This window comes from Pan troglodytes, chromosome 1, assembly GCF_028858775.2.
Source record: "Pan troglodytes isolate AG18354 chromosome 1, NHGRI_mPanTro3-v2.0_pri, whole genome shotgun sequence".
NCBI classification, from domain to species: Eukaryota; Metazoa; Chordata; class Mammalia; order Primates; family Hominidae; genus Pan; species Pan troglodytes.
The window spans coordinates 156915485-156939037 of NC_072398.2; the positions used below are offsets into that span (position 1 = coordinate 156915485).

Sequence of the window (23553 nt, forward strand, 5' to 3'; positions counted from 1 at the left end):
TACAGCCCCTGGGAACATTAATCTATTTTCTCTCTCCATGAATTTGTCTATTCTTGGCATTTAATATAAGCGGAATCATGCATATATGTTATTTTATGTCTGGCTACTTCCACTTAGTATAATGTTTTCAAGAGTCATCCATGTTGAAACACTTTTTTTTCACTGCCCAAATCTCATGTCAAACATGTTGTAACATTTATCAACAATTCATTTATTTTTTATGGCTCAATAATATTCCGTTGTATGGATATGCCACATTTTGTTTTTTCCATTCATTCGTTGAGTTCCCTCTAATTTATGGATATTTTTAATTATGCTGCTCTAAACATCCATGTACAAATTGCTGAATGAATATATGTTTTTAGTTTTCTTGGGTATACCTAAAAGTGAAATTACTGGATGATATGGTAATTCTACACTTGACTTTTTGAGAAACTGCTAAACAGTTTTCCATAGCAATTGTACCATTTTGCATTTACATGATAAATGCATGAGAGTTATAATTTCTCCAAAACCTAACCAATACTTGTTATTTTATGTCTTTATGATTATAACTGTTCTACGGGTTACAAAGTAATCTCATGTTGGTTTTAATTTGCATTCCCCTAGCAATGATGATGCCAGCATCTTTTTGTGTATTTATTGTCCCTTTATATATCTTCTATGGAGAACTGTCTATTTAAATCCTTTGATCATTTTATAATAGATTATCTTTTTATTATTGAGTTGTGAGAATTCTTTACATATTCTTGATACAAATCTTTTATCACATATATAATTTGTGAGTTATTTTCTCATTATGTGGGTTGTCTTTTCACTTTCTCAATGGTATTCTTTAAATCCCAGATGCTTTTTATTTTGGTAAACTTACATTTATATTTTTTTCTTGTTGCCTTTATTTTTTGTGTCATATCTAAGAAACCATTCTTTCAGTTGAGGCCTCAAAGATTTTTTTTCTATGTTTTCTTCTAAGAGTTTATAGTATTAGCTCTTATATTTAGACCTATAATCTATCATGAGCTAATTTTCATGTGGTGAGAGGTAAAGGTTTGACTTTATTATTTTACATGTAGATATCCACTTGTCCCACTACCATTTGTTGAGAAAAATTCCTTATCTCTATTGAATTATTTTGGTACTCTTGTCAGAATTCAATTGACTATATTCAAGGATTTATTCCTGGACTCTAAGTTCTATTTTATTGATATGTATGTCTGTATATATAATTTTGGTATTGAATGATTTATATTATTTAAAAGGTATGCTACTACTGAAGGACAAAAAATCTTAAGAATCTTCAATGGTATAGTTTATTATTGTTTTATGCTTAATATTTAAATCTATTATCCTAAAATGTAAGCATTTTATGTCATTATAATAAATTTCAGAAATTAACATGCAAATAATTCCTCCCATGTGTATGAATGTTGTGTTATTTTCTCTGAAAAAACTTACGAAATGTTTGTAATTTTTAGACTCATAATGGATAGAAATCTATGTGGAGAGTTAGTTTCTGAGAGTTGACATATGGAAAGAATATTCAAATATCTGAGAGACAATTGATTTTGTTTTGTTTTGTTTTTTTGTTTGTTTGTTTGATGGAGTCTCATTCTGTTGCCGAGGCTGGAGTGCAGTGGTGCAATCTCCACTCACTGCAACTTCTGCCTCCTGGGTTCAAGCAATTCTTCTGCCTCAGCCTCCCGAGTAGCTGGGACTACAGGCGCCATCACACCCAGCTAATGTTTGTATTTTTAGTAGAGACAGGGTTTCACCATATTGGCCAGGCTGGTCTTGAACTCCTGACCTCATGATCCACCTGCCTCAGCCTCCCAAGGTGCTGAGATTACAGCTGTGAGTCACGACCCCCGGCCTGATGACTTTTTTACCTATAGAAATACTGATTTATCCCACTTTTAGGCCACACAGTATAATGCAAGTATGATGGTCTTTATAATTAAAAAATCAGTTTTGCTCATATACTTAAAGGTCAGTAGATAGGTACTCACACAAATTTATAGATATAAGTATCAATACAGATATCAACACATTGTTTTTACATGAGTACTAAAGATTAGCTACAAATTTCACATTCTATGCTCTTACGTGCTTTTTTCACCTCAACATGCAATGGGATAATTAAAGAGGGTAAATTTTTTTTTTATGAAATAGCATTTTAGATGAGGTAATAGAGGAATACAGATGAAATAGAGACCAATACATTTATATGATTAAACACTAACTCTGTGGTGGATCATTGAAAAAAATGAAAGTCAAAAAGTCAAAAAAAAAAAGATAAAATTTTAAATAATACTATTCAGAAGAACAGAGGAAGGAAAATGCTAACTAAGAAAACTATATGATCAAAGCTGTGGAAGTGAGAATTAGCTTGGCAAATGTGTTAATGGAAAGGAAATTATCTTAAACATAGAGATGTATGAGACAAAATGTGGAAACAAGTGGATAGGGCAGTTAATGAATATTTTAATTTCACTTGAGCACTCAAAATGATTATTTGGCAATAAAAGTTCTCTCTATATATTTTAATACCATATGTGGAGTTGTGGAGTTATATGCATAATATTTATCAAAATACTTTGAGTAAACAAGTTACATTTATTATTTAATCTTCCATATAAGCAACCAAATGTTAGGATTGCTATTTAATTGTAATTAAGATATGAAAGAAAGAGTAAAGAGTAAGTTCTTACACCTGTCAGCCTAAAGTTTTGTAGGTGGTAAAATGTTACAGATGACAAGAAAGTGTAGAAAACTTCCTAGAGCCTAGATAAAAGGGCATAATAGGATTATAGATTACAGAAGTTTATGGGTGTTTTGGCTTACTGTTTAATTGTTTTTTGTTGTCTGTTCACCATTCTCTTTAGTCTTTTGTCCATTATTACCTGTTTGCCTCATGTTTTCCTAATGTAAATTAAGTATTATTTACTCTTTTACATCTGCCTAACTCATGTTCCCAGTTTCTTTAAGATGCTTTCCAATGAGCTCAATCTGTTGATAACTTTTAGAGCTTTTAGCCTATTACTCATATTAAAACTTAAACATATACTTTATCTTGAGATTCACAGGTGATGGTATATTAATTAAAACACAATAGGTTAAACTAAGGAAGAATTTGGACTGGGCTAGTATGACAGTACAGGAGACAGAATGGTTATAGCACTAGGAATTAGAAAAAGAGAGTCAGTCTGGTATCCAGTGAGTACTGTAAGCTCTATTCATTGTCCACACAGCAAGAAAGAGTTGAGCAACTGGCATGAAGCATTTAGCAACATTGAAATTGGACCAGGTTAAGATTAAAAGTCGGTTAATGGAATCTGTCATCAGGTATCAAATCCCAGACACCATGCTGAAGTATTGTCTTAAGAAGAAAACTTGGACTAAAGACTGGATATGTAGAATAGAGGCTTAGGAAATGGCTCAAGGCAGATGTCAAGTTTGAAGAAACTGGGAAACATTGCAAAGGCAGAAAGGGGTGATGAAGTCTCAAAATGAGGTAAAAACCTAACTACCAGCATTATATGTTAGGCTGTTCACAAAGATAAATTTATCAAGAGTTCTAAATTTTGGTCTGAAGACACTTAAATAGCTCCTGTCACAGGTACTAGAACTGGAAAGAGAGTGGGGTCTCTGTTTGTTGATTTAGTAGCTCCGACGGATGGAGAGGGTGATTACAGAGATGGAGCATTATTTCTACCAGCAGCTTTTTTCTCAGAAGCAAACCATGGCTGCATATTGTGAGAGATTCCGTTATTAGAATTGTGTGTTAGAATTAACTGTGTTTGATCTTAGTGCCTATGTATCAATCAGTCAATTATTGAGAGCAAAGTCTTTTTCACAGATAGGTCTGACATAAAAAGTATCACTATATGTCCTTCTCTGCTTCACCTCCATTCCAGCACACTGCCTTCTTTCTACAATTATGCTATCTTAAAGTAGGCACTAAAAAGCCTTTGTTCATTTGCCTTAAATTAAATTCTGGGCTCCCAGGCTAAAACCTCCTTCCTGGTAACTCCTTCAATTTATTTCGGAATAATTTATTCCAAGATTGTACCTCTTTATCTTTTCCCTCTTCACTTCAACTTGCAATGGTAAATAAAATAATATAGTCTCTGATGTCATCCAGAATGAAGATTCATTCTCTTTTAGTAAAGATCACTTTTAGTATTAGGGGAAATTAGTCTCTCTCTGATGTTATTCAGGTTTGTTTATGTCTTTATTTAAATTTATTTATATTCGACCTCCTTTTAAGGTGACTATTCTATATGAACATTTTTACACTAAAAATACTAGCCATTTTATGGCAGGTTGTGTTTTATTTTTTTTTTTTGCCACCCTGTACTTAGCATAGTGATATGCACATAGGATGCGCTCAAAAAATATTTATTTATTTAAAATAGTATCTGTTGCATTTAAAAAGTATAATCCAAATTCTATTTATATTATTTTGAGTTACAACTTATAAATCACGTAATCATTTTCATATATTTTGTGAAAACATTATTCTACTGCCCTAATATAAAATAATAGCTGACAGAATCTGCTTATCATTGTGATATTTGTATGTGGGTGGGAAGATTGAAGGGAATCATTGAAAGAAAATACATTAACATTATAAGATGCAAGTCAAAGAATAAAACATAAAGTTATGAGCTATAGAAATAAAACTGATTTTCTTGACAGTCCTGTTATAGTAGAACTTGGAATACCCTTCAAAGATAGATAAAGTAAGGGGGTTACCAGTACTGTGGTCATTGTAATGAAATTCATTATTCTGGAAATTCTATAGGCTGATGATATTAACAGACCAAAAATAAATCACGTAGATAAATTAATGAATAGTAGATTCTTAAGGGTTATTAAAGAAAATTAAAATGTTTTGGTGGATAAACAACTTTTTACAGCATATTCCTTTTTACTACTATTAGAGGTAAAATACTTGGTATATAAGACAATTAGTCTGCCTCAGTATGCCAAGTCATTTTCCCCTTAATTCTTAGAATTCTGGTATTATCTTGATAATACTACTAGAGAGACAGCATTGGAGTTTTACATAAGATCTGCACTTTTTGTCTTTCTGTGGGAAATAAATATATATTCTCAACTGCTAAATATTTATCAGAAATGCATACACTCGTTTCACAAGAAAAATATTCAGGGACAGTAGAGATAGAAGAAAATAATTAAAAAGTATGCCTATCCTTTTGAATTTTAACTTTTGAGCTCATTGAAATGTGAAAATTCACATGTTTAGGTTTCTTGCTATCATTTGGAGAGCCATGATTATTAGAATTCATGAGCACCTAAAAGCAAATCTTGAGCTCACTGTCCTCCAGGCAAAATGTAATGTTTGCTGATTATTGTTAACTAATGGTACACCTCAAGAGTTTAACTGATTTTTTCCATCTTTAAACTTTATTACTGTATTTTTCTTCAGGATAAAAAAAAATTATGGGTCAATTTTCACTGAAGTGGGCTGGATGTGTGTATTCATCTCTCGTCAGTGCCAAAAGGAATTATGCACATCATTCATTGGACAACAGGATGAAAACTTGTCTCTGATTGGACACTAGGGATATCAGCTGTACACACAAGATAAGTGTAAAGTTGAAAAGAGAAATACACTTAGTAATTCACTCAAGCTAGCATTTATTAACAATTCAAAACTTGCATTAAAATGTTCATGATATTATTTCCTTCCTCATATAAGAAAGCTAACATTACAATTCTTAAATTGAATGAAACATACCATCATAAAAATTGCTTTGCAGAGACTGCTAATGCAAAAACTTTTAAGCTGTTCATCCTTTTTTAATGAAAAAGATAATAAGATCAATAAAAGCACCATTCTTTACCACTTACTTAGAATGAATTTTTATTTGTTCAATGTAAGAAAGATTGGCTATTTCAATGTATTTCAATATTGGTCTAAGCTTTAAATGACAAAGATTTGTGTTTTATGACTTACCTATACATCAACAGCACTGAATTTTCTCAAAACTTATTTAGGCAGCATGACTTGGAAGGAAAATATTAACTATTGAATCACACCGATGCTCTCTGGTCTACTTAGGATAGTTTTTTAGATACTCCATATAAGCCTGGGTTTTGCTGACAAAATTCACCTACAAAGCCCAGAGAGACTTACAGTCACTTGCAGGCATTTCTTTATATTAAGGCCTTTAAAAAATAAAATATACAAGATTCTGACAACACTTGCCTTAATTGCTTAAGAACTTAAAATAGGCTTGTTGGTAGAAATAGTTTGCCAACTACAGTTTTGAGTCACCTTATCCAGTCCCTGGAATATTGGAGTCTTGTAAATAATTAACATTTGGGCAGTGACTGAAGTATTTCTGATCAGAGCAGTAGGCATAAAGTTATTAAGCAAGCTGTGCTGAATACAATGTGGAGTGAAACAGACTAAGATTTGTACTGAGGCTGTAGAATTTTCAGGCTGCCTACCTTGGGTGAGTGATAGCAGTTTACTGAGACTGAGCCTCAGGAGATATATATGTACATACATACGCACGTGTGTTTGTGTGTGTGTATTTTCTGCCTTGTTATATAATCCATCATTTGATAAAAAGAGTCCCTGAAGTTTTAGAGATACATGTGGCATTTGGCGGAGAAGAAACATAACTATACTGCATATGAGACAGTCATTTTAGGCTTCAATATTGTAATAAAAACTTACATGAAGTAACACTTAAGAAATATTCTGAAATCCTAAAATAAATATATTATTCCAAGTTGCAGGGGGATAAAACCTCAATTTTAGAAAATATTATTCAAGTAATTGTTATTGAGTCAATTTCATAATTTATCAATATGTGTTTATAAAGTACATGCAAGTAGATTGTAATATGCCTTACTTTAGAAATATAATTATATATATATAGCTACTTTGTTAATAAGAGACATTTTTCTCATGAAAAAATATAAATCCCTCCTCAGATTCAAACCCAAACTTAAAACATATAAATTCTAAATTGCTGGATTACTTAAGGTGTTTAGGTAAAGTAAGAGCAAACTAATCAGTAATAAAATATTGGCAAGTCCCCATTTGTGGCTTTTTTCTAAATCTTTCATAAATATAGACATTGTTCAAATATACTTAGAAATATAGACTCTTGAGCTATGTATTTTATTGTTAAGAAAAAAGAATTTCCCTCTTGAAAATTCCATTTTATTGCCCATCATTAAATTTTACATGACCCTATGAACTTTTCAGAATTGCAAATTACTTAAGCAGTGTAAACTCATATTACTCATATACGTATGTCTCTTTCATTAAAATGATTAGATTTATAAATTGAAAATATTATCATAACTAATTGACCTAAAACATGAGGTTTAATAAAATGCAGATTTTTATCAGGAGCTTAAGAATTTAGCCTATGCTTTCTACTATGTTTTTCTCACTTTCAATGCCTTTTTTCTTGTTTTCACATCTACGTAGGGAAATAATCAGTAAATTATGAAATATTTTGAAAAAGACATAATTTAAATATTTACTAATAATAACTTTGTGCCTATGTTTAATATTATGCCATGGATATAGCTGCCATTCAATACATAGTTGTTGAATAAACTAATCAAATTTATCATCCTTTTTTGTTATTTGTGACTTGATAATACAACAGATTGAAGAATACAATCAAACTGGTGCGGAAATATCAAGATAAGTAAACCACAACCTCAGTCCTCAGAGAGAGTAATTTTTACTAGGGGTGAGCAATGGACATAACTATGATATAAAGTAGAATGCAACAAATGCTTTGAAGGCTATAAACAATGATATTAATTATTTAAGGGAGAGTTATACTCTGTTTAAAATGAGATCTTTAGATAAAGATATAGAATTATTTTTAATCATTACTAATAATATGTTAGCTACTAGATAATGTAATCCACGTGCTAGAAAAATAGGGTTGTGAATAGAATTGTATCGAAATGTAAACAAAAATTAATCAAATACATTTTTGGAGAGATTTTCAAATAAAATAAAAACTATATATTCTGAAATTTCCCCATGTCCTTTATTTTACTTATTCCACCTAGTATCAATTACTACAATACACAAACTAGCATTGTTTTTTCCTCAATTTGAAACTATAACCTGCTCTAAAATCTCATGGAAGTTTGCAACATCTCTTTTTCACTGGGTTCTACAAAGGCTACTACCAAGTGTCCACTGTAGTGTAGCTAAGAGTAGGCATCATTAATTATTAATTTACACATTGGTGCCTCCAATCTTAGTAAAGATAGACCTTAGACTATTAGACCATTCTTGAACTGAGGGAACATAAGCTTTCTATTATATTTTTTGTCATGTGTTCTTAAACTGGACACTTACAGAATAATATAATATTCAGGTGCCCTCATTTCTTGGCTACTTTATGTGTAGAAGAGAAATGTCACATTTCTTCTATTTATACTATATGTTTCCTGTGTTTATTTATCCAGGCTATTCTTTTTGGATTCTCTCCTACGTATCAAGGGTATTATCACTTCTAGTTCACTCTCTTAAGATAAAGTAAGATTGATATCAAATGCAGGATAGTAGCAATTATTCAAACCGCAGTTAAACCTGCCAGTCACTTAAAGGGGTTATCTTTTTTAAGTAACTTTTTAGAGTTACTTTTTAGTAACTATTTCTGGTAAAACTTCATTTTAAACCATTTGAACCACGCTCCTTTCTCCATGGTTTTTCTTGTTAGCCAGTACTTATTATTGAAAGCAGAGTCCAAGTGCTACTCTATAGTTTACCCACTTTGAGGACAACCCTATTTACTTGCCATACATGGATTGCTGTACACGTTAACCTCCCGCTAAGGTGAAGGCTTTGCATACTATGTTAATGAGCGGCTGTGCTGCCAAAGACTAGAGCTAAGGATTTTCATTCAAACAAATAAAGGCGACTTTTTTTGTGTGTGTTTTAGTATAATCTCTTTGAGTATTATCTGGAAAAGGTAAGATCTGGATTAGCACTCTGATTTGTATCATTCAGAATGTGAAAACAAAATTACAATTTTTTAGAGCTCTAACTAGGCTAAGTTGGGAAACTCAAACTAGGAAGGGTTGAAAATGCACCTTGAATTTGAAAGACAGCAGAGTTCAGTGTAAAGTGTTTATTCTTGATCTAGAAAGAAGATAGAGGCAATTGTTACCACTGCTACCGCTCCTTAATTTTTAAAGATAAATCATTATCTCTCTTGTGAAAATACATATCTAGTACCATAATCCATCTGACTTTTATAACCAGGTACTTATTCAATTTGTCAATTGTGGAGAGTTCTATAGCTCCTCAGATAATCTATTCCAATTTTCAATAATGCTCTGAGAAATTCTTATTATGATTAGATGAGATTTATTAATATACTATGTCTCCCCCACTTCTATCCCTATTATAGATTATCTTTTCTTAGCTTCTTCACTCTGAATTATCTAAGGATGGCTCTTTAATTGCTGTTTTGTTTTTTTGTGTGTGTGATATAGAATCAACAGAACAGGTAGATAGATGTATCTGACTAAAGATAAAATTATTCTTACCAGATGTTTATGTTTATGCTTTTTGTGTGTGTGACAAATTCAGAAATTGATAAGTTGATAGAAACACCAAAAAATTCAGAGAATCTAAGACACCAAAAAATTCAGAGAATCTAAATTCAGAGAATCGTGATAAACAGTTTATAAAGAGATGCAAGAGTTGTGAAGGGTTGCTGAGTGAGAAGCTTTGGAGTAACAAAAAGATGTAAAAGAATTCAGGAAGAAAAGAAGAGAATGTTGAATGTGTTATTGGGGCAAAGTCCTGTAGAAAATACAAGCTATACGTTTCTTTTAAAATTATTTCTCGTTGTTGGACTGTCTCCAAAGAATGGAGCTTTGTTTTACATCATATTGAACTGAAGTTTCTAAATCTCCACTCATTCCTTCTGCTATTTCTCTTTGGCTATATTCATTCAGCATTTAATGAATAATTATTGAGTATTTATTGAGTGTCAGAGAACATTCTCAGCATTGAGTAAAAAAGAAAAGAAAAGTCCTTGCCCTTGTGGATTAGATTCTAGGGAAAAAACAAAACAAAACAAAACAAATCTTAACCTACGTTAGCAAAATTGTGATAAATGTTATAAATAAAACAAGTAGGATGTTGAGATAGAGAATAATAGGAGGAGGATTATTTCTCATAAGATTGTTATGGATGGTTTTTCTGAGGAGACAATATTTAAAGTTAAGTCCTGAAGGAAAAGGAGCTAGCCATGCACATTTTGGGAAGGAGAGTGTTCCAGGCAGAAGAAAGATCTTACACAAGGACCTGAGGCATGCAATAGCTTATTTTGTTTGGGGTTTGTTCAAGAGTCTGCATTAGATCTAGTATAGCAGGACTGTAATAAACCAAGTCAACAGTAGCATGAGATGAGTTTGGCTGTGTGGTGAGGAGCCATATTTTGATGATGTTCTATACCTCGTAGAAAGGACTTAGCATCTTGAACAGTAGGAGGATTTAAAGCTAAAAGAGAAACATGATTGGATTTACATTTTGACAAATGCAAATGTATATTATAAAAGCCATGGTGAAGGCAGAGTCCAATAAGAGGCATTTGTGATTGACCAGAAATAGACGATTATAGCTGTAGAATAGAGAAGTAGCTGAAAATTTAGAGAAGGAAGCATATTTAAAATATATTTTCGAAGTAGCCTTGCCAAGATTTGCTGATAGCTTAGGCATAAGGTTTCAGAAGAAGGGTTAAATAACAAATTCTAAGTATTTCTGAGTTGATCAAAAATTTTTTTTTTCTGCATTATTTTTCAAAATGAAGAAGATGGATAGTGGAGGAAATAGGGACCCTGAATCTCCCTTTATCTTTTCTCTATACTGGATTTATCTATAGCCTATTTATATAGGGCTTACGTTCACAATAATTCAGTAGGTAAGCTGCTTACTATTCATGTTCCAGGTTATCCAAAATCATCTGAAAATATGCTTTCCTGATCTGACATAGTTCTTCAGAAGCGAATATGGTAAAACTATTGCTTCTCTCTTTCTCAACGAAATGCTTAATACAGCTTAGGGTCACATTATATAACGAATTCCTAACTAATTTACTTTTAACTAAAATGTATTTTATAAATATAATATGTCTTATCATGCATGTTTTAAAATCACCACCAAGTATCCCAGTGATTAAGCGTATGTTGCCCAACTGCAATATTTATTTCTATGTTACTTCATTTGCTTAATTTACTTCCAGGCTGTTGACACTATCTTAGATTTTTGTTTGGTATTAATTGATTTTGTTTTTTTTACTATCTCATTGGAAAAGGTAGCAAGCATTTCTTTTATATTTTACTTCTCATTTATATAAACGTTGACCAGAATGGAGCTGAAAACAGAACCATGTATCATGACATTAGATACCTCCCTTTAGCTTGGCATCATTTTATTAATCTTCAGTCTTTCATGGTCACTCAACATTTCTGATCTCTATCTAAAAGTAATGAAAGATTTTATCAAACAGACTGCTGAATACAGGTTTACCATGCGAAGGATATTTGAACCTGAATTAATTTTGACCTTGTTAAAAATGAAATTGTATTTGATGTAATTAGTTTATTGTCAACTTATTCCTTGATTATTATTCCTTTACTAAGTGCTACCAAATATCCTTAAATTATTTTCTGCAATTATTGAGGACCAGTGTTAAGTCTAAAGTAGGGTAGTTAATCAAATATACTTTCTGTTATTGAAAGTAAGATTGTTATTAGATCATTCCCAGTCTTCTGATAACTTTTCCTTCTCTATGAGCTCAAAGATCTATCAGTAAGTGCACACATTCTCTTTCCCTTCTTGCATTACATATAACAGAAAAGCCCATTTCTTTACTTTTGCAGCTTGTGTCAGCCTCAATTCCTTTAGAGCTTTAAACTTTTTGATCATCTTTCTGTAGATTTGTTCCCCTGTCATATATGTACCCTTTGTCATGAATTCTTCTTTTCTAAAAACATGGAAGGAAATATTTTTATAAAATGTGGCAAGCAATGACAGCCAGATACATGAAAAAGGATAATTAGTAGAAACGAAGAAAATATATTTCTAAAAGGAGCTAACTAGCTGTCTACTTAATTTCTGACCCTTTACATTTCATGAGTTTATAAATTAACTGTATTTGTGATAGAGTTTGGATATCTCAAATTTGACAGATTTTGGGGGGGGGGGTTCTTGTTTTTTTCAGGGGAATCTAAAGGTGTAAGTACTAGTGGAAGCAGGATCACTGAACATACTCATTATTTTATCATGGGTAGGATAAAAGTGAGATATATAGAAGAAAGAAATGACACATTTCTATGGTTCAAATGCAATTTGAGGTGATTTTCAACATGTGATGAATTGCATCGTTAGGAGGCAGAAACAGAGAGAAGTTTCCAAATAGAGCAAAATTCTTAGAAGTAGGAAAATACGAGAGTGATCATGCAACTTGAAGAGGACTTGCAGAAGAATTTGAGGTTGAAAAAGTATTTAGAGTTGTTGTTACAGACTGGAATTGCAAAATAGTGCCACACATTGTATTTTGTCATACTTCTCTAATAGAAAAACCAGGGCCTAAATGAAAATAGAAGCAGCATTACTTAAAATTGTGTCATATTTTGACAATATGTTTTGGTATTGTGACTTCTTAAATTTTAATTATCCTTGGCAACATTGAAAAATTTTTAAATGTAAAGAGAATGTATGAGCTTAAAAGTACTTATTTGTGTTTCTAGCAAAATGAGGTGATTTTATCACATAAAGAGTGAATAGAAATTGTCTTGTGTAAGAGTTGAGTGAAGAATTTTTAAATGAAAAATAAAAACAGGTTTATTCCAGGGACAGATGATACTTAACACCTATAATGAGCATTAAAAAGCCCTTACCCTATGAGTCACTGCTTGGAGACAAATTGTTTTTGATAAGTAAATTAGAGAATATTACATATAAAATTTGAATAATAGAAACTAAGAAAATTGTAAATACAGGGGACCAAGGCACATATCCAAGTGTCTTTTCTAAATTATCAAATAAAGGAGGTTTGAACAAGTGAACGGGTCGAAGTAATGGGGGAAATGTGAGGATGAATTCTCTATTTCAAAATTCTGTCAGCTGTGACATATCAGAGTTTACCTGACTTTCTTCTTCTTAAATGAATGTGGTGCCATTCACTGAAACTAGGACTAAGAACAAATATATTTGGAGGAAAAAAATATTGTTTTGATTCTCTTGAGTCTGAGATGTCCATGTGAAAGAGCTCAGTTTATGGTTGTTTTGATTATTAAATGAGTTAATATCCATAAAGAACTTCACAATAGCAAATGATAAGCGCTATGTAAATGTTCCAGAAACAAATACACAAAACCAAAGATCTCAGAAAGATCTATGGAAACTAAATATTTGTGAGTCTTCAGAAGTCATATCAGTGTTTCTTACCAAAGAAAGTATCATATCCCGAGAAAGTTTTTTAATATGTAAACACATACCCTCATCTAAGCTTCTGAACTTTTTCTCTGATGGACTATTGGTTGCCTACAAATATCTACTCTTTCCTTCTGTCATGGTAACAGGCCCAAATTTCATTCCAGGCAGCAAAACACCTAGCAAAATACATTATTCTTTACCCTCCCCTTCATAGCCGGATGTGGGGCCAATGAGATATTAAACAGAAGTTATTTGAAGAACCTCTGGAAAAGCTCCTGAAGATACGGGGCCTGTGTCCTTTTGTCATTTCCCTTTTCCTCCAACTTCTGACTGAAATGGTGTTTGGAGCTCTAGTAGCTATTTTCACTCATGTGAAAAGTTTGAGGATAGTACCCATGCAGATACAGTAAGAGATGATAAAGGAATTTTGAAAGAGCCTATGTCCCTGATAACCTGATGAAAGCTCCATAACAGTCCTGGATGAACTGTGAAGAGGAAAACAGGTAACACTGTCACTAAAACATCCCAACCAGTTCACAGATATTATACAGTTTACATTTGACAATGCCTCTGTTCCCCATGAAGCTACTTGCTACTCTTCCCACACATAGCTGATCCATTTGTCCTTTTTCTTTCTTTCTTTTTTTTTTTTTCTGAGACAGAGTCTCACTCTGTTGCCCAGGCTGGAGTGCCTGGCACAATCTTGGCTCACTGCAACGTCCGCCTGCTGGGTTCAAGTAATCCTCCTGCCTTGGCCTCCCGAGTAGCTGGGATTACAGGCATGCACCACCACACCTGGCTAATTTTTGTATTTTTAGTAGAGACAGGGTTTCGCCATGTTGGCCAGGCTGGGCTCGAACTCCTAACCTCAGGTGATCCACCTGCCTCGGCCTCCCAAAGTGCTAGGGTTACAGGTGTGAGCCCCTGTGCCTGGCCCATTTGTAGTTTTAAAATGTGTGATAATTCTGGTCCCGTTTCTCCCTTCCTTTCTTCCTGTTATTGTCCCTCCTTTTCCTCCCCCATGTTACTGCCTTTTAGTGCTCTGTGAAATAATTTTGTACCTCCCTTTATTACTCTGAATCTTCCTTCAGGCTTTCTGGGGAACACTATCTTGCTTCTCTTTGTTTATTCCTTATTTTCCCTCTTCCCTTGTTCCTTTTGTCACAGCACTTTCCTGGCAGGTCTCTCTTTCCCTCAATCTCTCTTACAGCATTGGCCAAGGTACAATATTAGTAGAAAGACAGATTGTTAAAATTATACACAATGGAGCTTTTTAAATTTTTTTCTTAACCCTGCCTACCTCACAGGTTTTTGTTTTTGTGTTTTAAATGAAAATCAATCATGATAATGTATAATTCATGTGAAAACCCTTGAAGAACTCTAAAACACATGAGATATTATCATTGTCATTGCTTTTATTTTATTTTCACAGAATATATATTATCCTGTTGATTTAAAAAATTCCAGTGAACACAGAAAACATGTGTCATCTATTTTATGTGAATTAAAACCAAAAGATCTAGGCATGAAATCAAAAACATCAAGACATCTCATTCAAAAAGGTTAGTTATATGAATTTTTAATTATATTTAATAAATATATTTTGATGAAGAGTAAATAATATAATTAGAAATTGGGCATGTTGATTTGCAAGTATAAATCCAAAAGTCTATGAAATATATGTTGAGACTTCTAGATAAAATATCCATATCTTGGAGCAAATGAAGCCAGACACAAAATATAAAAAGCTAAAAAATGATAATTATCTTCATAGGGGAGTAGTGACTGGAAGAAATTACAGACAGGCATCTAGGATTTTGATAATATTATTTATTGATCTGTGTGTTGGTTACATGCTTTGGAAGAATTCATCCACCTATACACTTGTGATTTGTGCACTTTTCTCTATGTATTCTCTATTCCCATTAAAAATATTACAGCAATGTTAAAAAATCATATCTTATTCAACATTTTCTAAATATACATATTCAGAAGGTTACTTTATGGATATCAATAACCTCATTTGGGGTAGAAGTTGGGAATTAGGAGAAATTATTTTAGGAAGAATCATTGAACTGATAGCTTTGTTACTGTATGGCTATGTCAGCATTGTACCTCCTTCAGGAAATCTGTCAAGTATCAGAATAATTATTACAAATTAGTCAAATTTTATAAATTATTAAATTTCTTTCAGACTTTGGACATAATCATTTTTGTTGAATAAAAATGCCTATTGTCTTATTGCTGATAAAATTTTAGTTTTAAATGTGATCTTGATTTTGTTTTACAACATTTATTCTGATAAAATTTGTCATGATTAGATAAACTTTTCTTTATCTTTCACAGAAGAATCATAAAATCACTTTTGTAAAATCATTTGAAGGTCTTATTTTTCTCAAGGGCTTCTCCTAATTCTTAAACATTCAAATCTTTCTGTTTTAATCCCATGATGCTGTCTTTATCCCATTTGATTTTCTCTTCTTTGCATATGAGTTGGTCAAACTCTGTTAGATCCTCATTGCCAGTGGCTATATTTCATCAGTTCTCCATTTTACACATGTACTAATTTAATAAAACTATTTTTTTTTTAAAAAAAGAATGGACTGTTCAACTGTGTTGAAGGCCAGCTGAAAAGCCTTTGTGTGTGTGGTCTTTTTATTTTGTTTGTTTGTTTGTTTGTTTGTTTGTTTTAAGACAGTCTCACTCTGTCACCTAAGTTTGAGTGCAGTGGAGTGATTATGGCTCAGTGCACCCTCGACCCCCCGGCATCAAGCGATCCTCCACCTCAGCCTCCTAAGTAGCTGGGACTACAGGCATAAGCCACCATGCACAGCTATCTTTTGGATTTTTTGTAGAGATGGAGTTTCACCATGTTGCCCAAGCTGGTCTTGAACTCCTGAGCTCAGGCAGTCGCCTGCCTCGGCCTCCCAAAGTGCTGGGATTATAAGCGTGAGCCACTTCGCCTGGCCAAAAGTCTTGGAATATGAAAACTAAATAGTATTTATTGAATCTGGAACATAGATATCAACGGTGGCCTTGACAAAAGCAAATTCAGCGAAGGAGCAGAGATAGGAACCATGTTGGAGAAGGTTAAGAGTGAATGGAAGTAAAGGAGTAAAAACATTGACAATATTTAACACTTTTGAGGTATTTTAAACTTTACAATTTTTATGCTCTCAATAATCTCAAGGCATTGAAAGAAAGAAATCAACCTTCTGAGTATCAAAAATTCTAAATTATGAGCCAAAAGCATTTTTAGTGTTATCAATATTTTGTTATATTTATACTTGGAAAATTTATTATATATGTATGAATTATAAAAGAACATTATGGTCAGAATATTCGAATAATCAAAACTTCATACCCAAAGTTAATTTTGGATATAATAACTTCTAGATATTACTCCTACCTTCTAAGGTAAAGGGAATTTGAGTGAATGACTGTGGATTAAATTTTTTTTCAAAATGGTACAGTCTGCTAATAGGTACCTACTTCCAACTAGGCTAGAGATCTCTTCATAATCAGAGCATAAATGTGAGCATAAATTGCCCCACAATATGGATCATCTCTCAGTAGACCTATTTCCTAGATACTATTACTCCTGAGCACTGATTATTTTTTCTTCTTTGTTCACAAGCCCAAATATGAAGAAATTTAAGAACATGATAAAAACATTAATCTCTCAATTAAAAAAATATATATATGAGCACAAAAGCATTTTATTTATAATTTTAGGAGGTTCATGGGATCACCAAAGCCCATCTATGGTCCTTAAATTAGTTAATACGAACAAGAATCACATAATTTAGCTAATATGCGAGATTTTATACTACCTCTAAAATCTCCAAGAGAAGCTCACCTCAGTAAGTAATGGTTTTGGTATTATCAATTACATATCTTGCACACTTTTGTATCTTCATTCCTTGAGCTATTCCTAAACATTAGACAGTATATAAGACTTACTTGAGATATATGCCATGCTTAATGTTTCTTACAGAGTATAGATTAATTTGAGTGCTATTCATATCACCTATTACCATAATTCCAACTTTTAGATACCATTCTTAAATACTGATATTTGTGTGGCTAAATATAATGGTGATAATCAAACTACCCTTAAGAGTAATATATGATTTGTTAATTTTTAACTGAAAATAACGTTATTCTATGTATTTTCTAATCCTTATATTGTTAATATAAGATCAGCCTGAATAGTTAATATATTGTTGAGTATTACAAATCCCATATGGGACCATATTATTCCATTTTCTCACCTAGACTTTCAAAGTTGGCAAAACTTTTTAAATATTTATTAGATAAATACACTAATGAAAGGGACCCATGCTATTTGTACTATAACTACATGTCCCAGTTTGGCCCCAGAGAGTCTGAGTTAGTGCCTGTTGTCCTGGTGTATAACAGTGCCTTTCAGTCTTGAACATGCTCCAATCTAAATGATATTTTATTATTATACAAAACATATGTGCCTTACTTTTTCTTCTTCATAAGTCAGTTTAACATGATTGGCTTATCAAATTAGAATGACACAAATCAAAGATCTTATCTCAGTATGAAACTGTACTAATAATATCAAGGATACAATCAAGAGACTCAAATGAAACAAGGAGGCATCTGGGACATCAAGGGTAGCTTTCTAGGTCCTCTCTTTCCTTGGAGAACATGCACTTCTGACTTGGAAAAATAAAGTCTCTAGTGAGGATTATGAGTTTACTTCCAACGGAGGCAAGTGTTTGCATTACAAAATATTTTCATTTTATTTTCCAGAGGGTTGTGTAGTTTATTGACATTTTCCAGGGAACACACCTTACAGACTCTGTGTTTATTTAACAGAAGCAATCCTAGCAGGGCACAGTGGCTCATGCCTGTAATCTCAGAGTTTTGGGAGGCCAAGGTAGGAGGAACACTTGAGGTTTGCAGTTTGCAGTGAGCTATGATCATGCTATTGCACTTTAGCCTGAGTGGCACAGCGAGACCCTGTCTCTAAAAGATTATATAACTATATATAACTACATAGATAGATGATAGACAATAGATAGTTATATATACATACAAGCAATTTACCTAACAACCTATATATATAACTATAAAATTTGTATAGTTTTATATATCTATATATTATGTGTGTGTGTGTGTGTGTGTGTGTGTGTGTGTGTGTGTGTGTGTGTGTGTATAGCAAAGACAAGGAATCAATTATATATATATATTGATAGATATAAACAATCTTTAGCCACGGACCACCCTGCTAAAGGCATGCAATAGGTAAGGTGTCTTTCTCCTGAAAAATATAATTTCTCTATTTTTTCTGGAGTTCCAGTTGACATGGAGATTAGATTACATCACAGTCTTCTTTTCTTCCTACATGCCCTCATTTTATAAACAAAATGAGTGGATTATTGGACAAATACTTTAACTCCTTCCTCCTGCCCCTTCAACAGATTTTGAAATTGAGAGGTATTTTATTATGCTTAGATTTCTTTTTACTAAATCATAAGTTATTACTGAACATGCACACACACACATATATACACACAATTATATATATACATATATATATCATTTTAAGTTCAGGGGTACATATGCAGGTTTATTACATGGGTAAATTATATGTCACAGGGGTTTGGTGTACAGATTATTTCCTTACTCAGGTAGTAAGCATAGTGCCCAATACATATTTTTTTGATCCTCTCCCTCTTGCCTCCCTCCACTCTCCAGTAGGGCCCAGTGTCTGTTGCTCCCTTCTTTGTATCCATATGTACTTGATGTTTAGCTCCCACTTATAAGTGAGATCCTGTGGTATTTGATTTTCTGTTCCTGTGTTAGTTCACTTAGAATAATGGCCTCCAGCTCCATCCATCTTGCTGCAAAGAACATTATCTCATTATTTTGGGGGCTGCATAGTATTCCATCTTGTGTATGTACCATGTTTTTTTATACAGTCTACCATTGATGGTCATCTAGGTTGATTACATGTCTTTGCTATTGAGAATAGTCCTGCAATGAACATGTGTGCATGTGTCTTTATGATAGAACAATTTATATTCCTTTGGGTATATGTCCAATGTCCAATAATGGAATTGCTAGGCCAAATAGTAATTCTGAAGTTTTATTTCAGAAGTCACCAAACTGCTTCCCATAGTGGGTGAACTAATTTACATTCCCATCAGCGGTGTATAAACCTTTTCTTTTCTCCACAACCTTGTCAGTATCTGTCGTTTTTTGACTTTTTATAATAACCATTCTGACTAATGCGAGATGGCATTTCATTGTGGTTTTGATTTGCATTTCTTTAATGATTAGTGATACTACATAAATATTTTTATCAGCCCTAGGCATTCAAAATTCAACTAGGGCATATGAAATCCTACTGTCATGGAGCTTGCATATTATTGTAAGGATGATATTACAATATTCAGTGGAAATTTTGGAAGATTATGAAGTTCAAAGTCTCCATGCACCTACTTGTAACTTGTGACTAAGGATAGATATTATGTTGTCTCATTTATATTATCAAATAAATGGTAATTTACTTGTATGTGACATTTTAGCTGCTGATTAATTTTGCTATAAATATTATCCAAAATTCTTGTTTTATTAATTAGCTAGTTTGTAATAATAGGTGCTTTTATCTTCTTTAACTTAAATTAAAGCTATTATTTCTCCTAGCTTCATTTTATAATGCTTATCCAAATTTTTTAATTTTTCTCTACAAAAATGATATAACACTGTAGGTCAGACATTTTTAAATAATGCTATACTTCATGAATACCTATTTCATCGGCTGCTGTAAGAAGCATTTTCAGTATTAGAAATTAACATACAAATTTCTTGATTTATACTGAAAAGATGTGGCATACAAGACTGAAATTGAAACCTTAAAAGTGTGTGTTCTGTTAGTGATTTTTAACCCTTTATAGTAAGTATAGCTGCAGAATGGGCCAATCTATAGCCATTTCAAGGACCATTTATATTTCAGATACAGTTATAAAGAAGTAAATTCAAATACTTTCCAGAAAGTGCCAGCTGCTACATAAAAGATATTTCTGAGAACAAAACTGCTACTTCCTATTCAGCCAAAAAGGTCAAAAGTTTAATTATTTGAGGGTCATTGTATCAACCTGCCTGTGATCAGATTTATGCAGTCTTTAGTTATTTTACCTTCATTATATACTTTGTCTTGCTCCAAATCCACTTATATCTGAAATGAAGACTCTAAAGGTGATTTTATGGTTTCCATTGAAACACATTACATTTTCTGCCTCCAACATTTTTCTTCCAAATTCATCCAATTTATCACCTTTCTGATCTCAATCCACTTGTGCTTTATGCAATTTTAACAGTGCTTTTTTTTTTTTACCATTCTCCTAAATTGTTTGCTGGAATGACTGAATTTTAGTCTAGGATATAAAATAATATCAACTAAATTACTCCAGACGAGCAATTAAAGCATACTCATGCATATAAGACTAGAAATCTTTGCCACCAGATGTTAAATTAAAAGCAAACATGCAAACAAACCAAAAATGTATTTTGTTTTTGTATCTATGTAATATTTCAAATTGCTTTTAAAATATTTTAAATACTTTTACTACTGAGAACAGAGAGGAAGAAGGTGAAATTTAAATCAGATATGTTTGAATTTATTTTGTAATTATAAGCACCAGTGCCATATATTCCTTGTGCTCCCCTGCATTGCCCAGCTTCCCATGTAAAAATTATGTGATCAGTCTCTCCACTTGACTGTGAGCAAAAGTAAAAGTGATCACTTCAGAGTAAAAGAAATTAAGAGAATTGTTCTATTTCCCTGCTATGCAGATCTTAGAGGCCATATGTTCCATTAATATAGCTGAAAGGTCCTCCTGACCCACATTGGTTCTTAGATGAGAAATAAAGAAATCTTCACTGTACTAAACTGTTGAGATTACAGGGTTTATCTGTGAGGGAAATTAGGATTAATTATGCTATTAAATACAGAAATTAGTATCATAACATAAAACCTAAAATATGGCCTTATCTTTGTGATTAGTTATAGGAGATGAAAAAATTGATATCAGGGGCTGAAATGATGGCAGTCCAAGTTGTTTAGTAGCAAAGAATTTCCCCGTGATAACTTGGAAGGCAAACTATGTGCCTACTAATTTATGTCTCTAAGGCAAGAAGCTGGAAGACGGAATATTGATTCTGTGTGTTGGTTGTACTTGACTATGTTTGGCAAGTTACCTTATAGTAAAAAGAGAGCTCAGAAAAGTAGCTGGTTTTCAAGACAAAATAAAAGAAAAAGAAGAGCTCCAAAATTAGGGCCTTGCACATATGGAAAGCTGTCTGCCTCTAAATAACAAATAGTAAAACAATAAATTTAACAAGTCTTTTAGACAAGGGCGCAAACTTCTTAAGTGAAAATTATGACTCACAGCACAGTTTAGATTAAGCGTATGGGCTTCCTGTATATTATTCCAGATTTATAGTAACTTCCATTAAATTGCTAGAGAGTGAATTGTGGGAAGAAATTAAGAAAAAAAAGCAGATATGAAAACTACATATGACTCCAAAAGAATTTTGACTGTGATCAACCACATATGGAACTCACAGAAGAAAATAGATCAGATATCTATAATTTTAACAGAGAGGGATTACCAGAGAATTTTAGCCTAAAATACCTTTGAGCATTCAAGACTTAAATATACACTTGATTTCTTCATCTTCAGCACTAAAAAGTGCACTGAAAGAGCTTTTGTAGCCTCTGAGGTAGGCAATTCCGTAATTCTCCACACATTCAGAAGGCAAGAGAACTAACTCCACACGGAAAGCAGAATCAGGGACTAATTCAGGAACCACCTGTACCTTAAGGTAGGAGAAGTTCACAGAGTGTGTACTTCCACTTGTGGTTAGTCTTTCCCTCTTCCACTTTTGTATATTTAACATGTATAAGAATGGGTGGGGCAGAAGGCAGATGATTTGTCTTTTAATTCATAAGTCTCTGGATTAAAAACGTATCCAGACCTGATTGAGAGATACTGCACATGTAGAGATTCTGGACTTGATGGGATTTCAGTTGTCATTTTTTAGGAGTGTGTTCAATGTTTGGCGAAAAGGGATCAAAGGATCTTTGGTGACTTGTGGCAATAATTTTGTTCTTACAAAGTATTCTACTTGTTTCTCTACATTTTCTAGCTTTCCTTAAATTTAATTGGGGTGACATAATTTATTACTGGTTAATAAATTCTGACTCAAAGTAAGTGTGTCACTTCTGGGCTAAGCACAGTATTCTCTTTATTTTGTTGCTTTAGCATCCCTAGAGCTAGCTTATGTTTCAGATGGTCTAGTTATATTACATACGAAGAATGCCCCATCCAGTTTAGGTTTGAATGAGCAAGAAATCAACTTTTGTTTTGTTAACCATTATGATTTTAGGTTTTGTCTGCCATGGCATCTAGTGTTAATTATCTTGAGTAATATACTAACCATGGTGATGGACTTTTATTATAATCAAATAGCTATAATAAAAACATATATTTCATAAGTAGGCTATGAAAATTAAGTGAGAGAATGCATGGATAGTACTTGACATAAAGTCTAGCACATGTGTATACTCAATTTTCCAGTAAAATATCTAGCACAGAATAATTGTTAATAAATGTTAGCTGCTGCTGCTGTTACTGTTGTTATTAGACCTCATATACCCATAGAACTGAAATGTATTATGAAAAGTAGCTGTGGTTATACCAAAAAATGTGTCTATTGTATAATATTTTTTGAGAATTTAGAAAGAAAATAGATAAGAAATGGAAGCCCATAGGGGATTACTAAGTACACATTATGTCAAATAAATCTAATTTTCATTATTATTGGTGTTCAAATAATAATTTATGTAATACACAGGCTATCTTGATTTTTAGAGATCTTTGAATTTAAGAGATTTTCTTAATAATCTTAGGACAAAATAGAAAATATTAAGGTATGGGTACATTTTTACTTTTTTTTTTTTTTTTCGAGACAGAGTTTCACTCTTCTTGCCCAGGCTGTAGTGCAATGACATGATCTTGGCTCACTGTTACCTCTGCCTC

The 23553-nt window shown here is 32.6% G+C and overlaps 1 protein-coding gene across 2 annotated transcripts in view; it reads left to right on the top strand.

The window, feature by feature from the left end:
• The window catches only part of LRRIQ3 (leucine rich repeats and IQ motif containing 3), a 172471-nt gene that overhangs the window by 108870 nt on the left and 40048 nt on the right, over positions 1-23553 (top strand). For both annotated transcript variants that reach the window (XM_513491.7, XM_063800379.1), the window contains exon 6: positions 14904-15033. In XM_513491.7, coding sequence (XP_513491.2) covers positions 14904-15033 — 130 coding nt within the window. The remainder of the gene's footprint in view (positions 1-14903; positions 15034-23553) is intronic.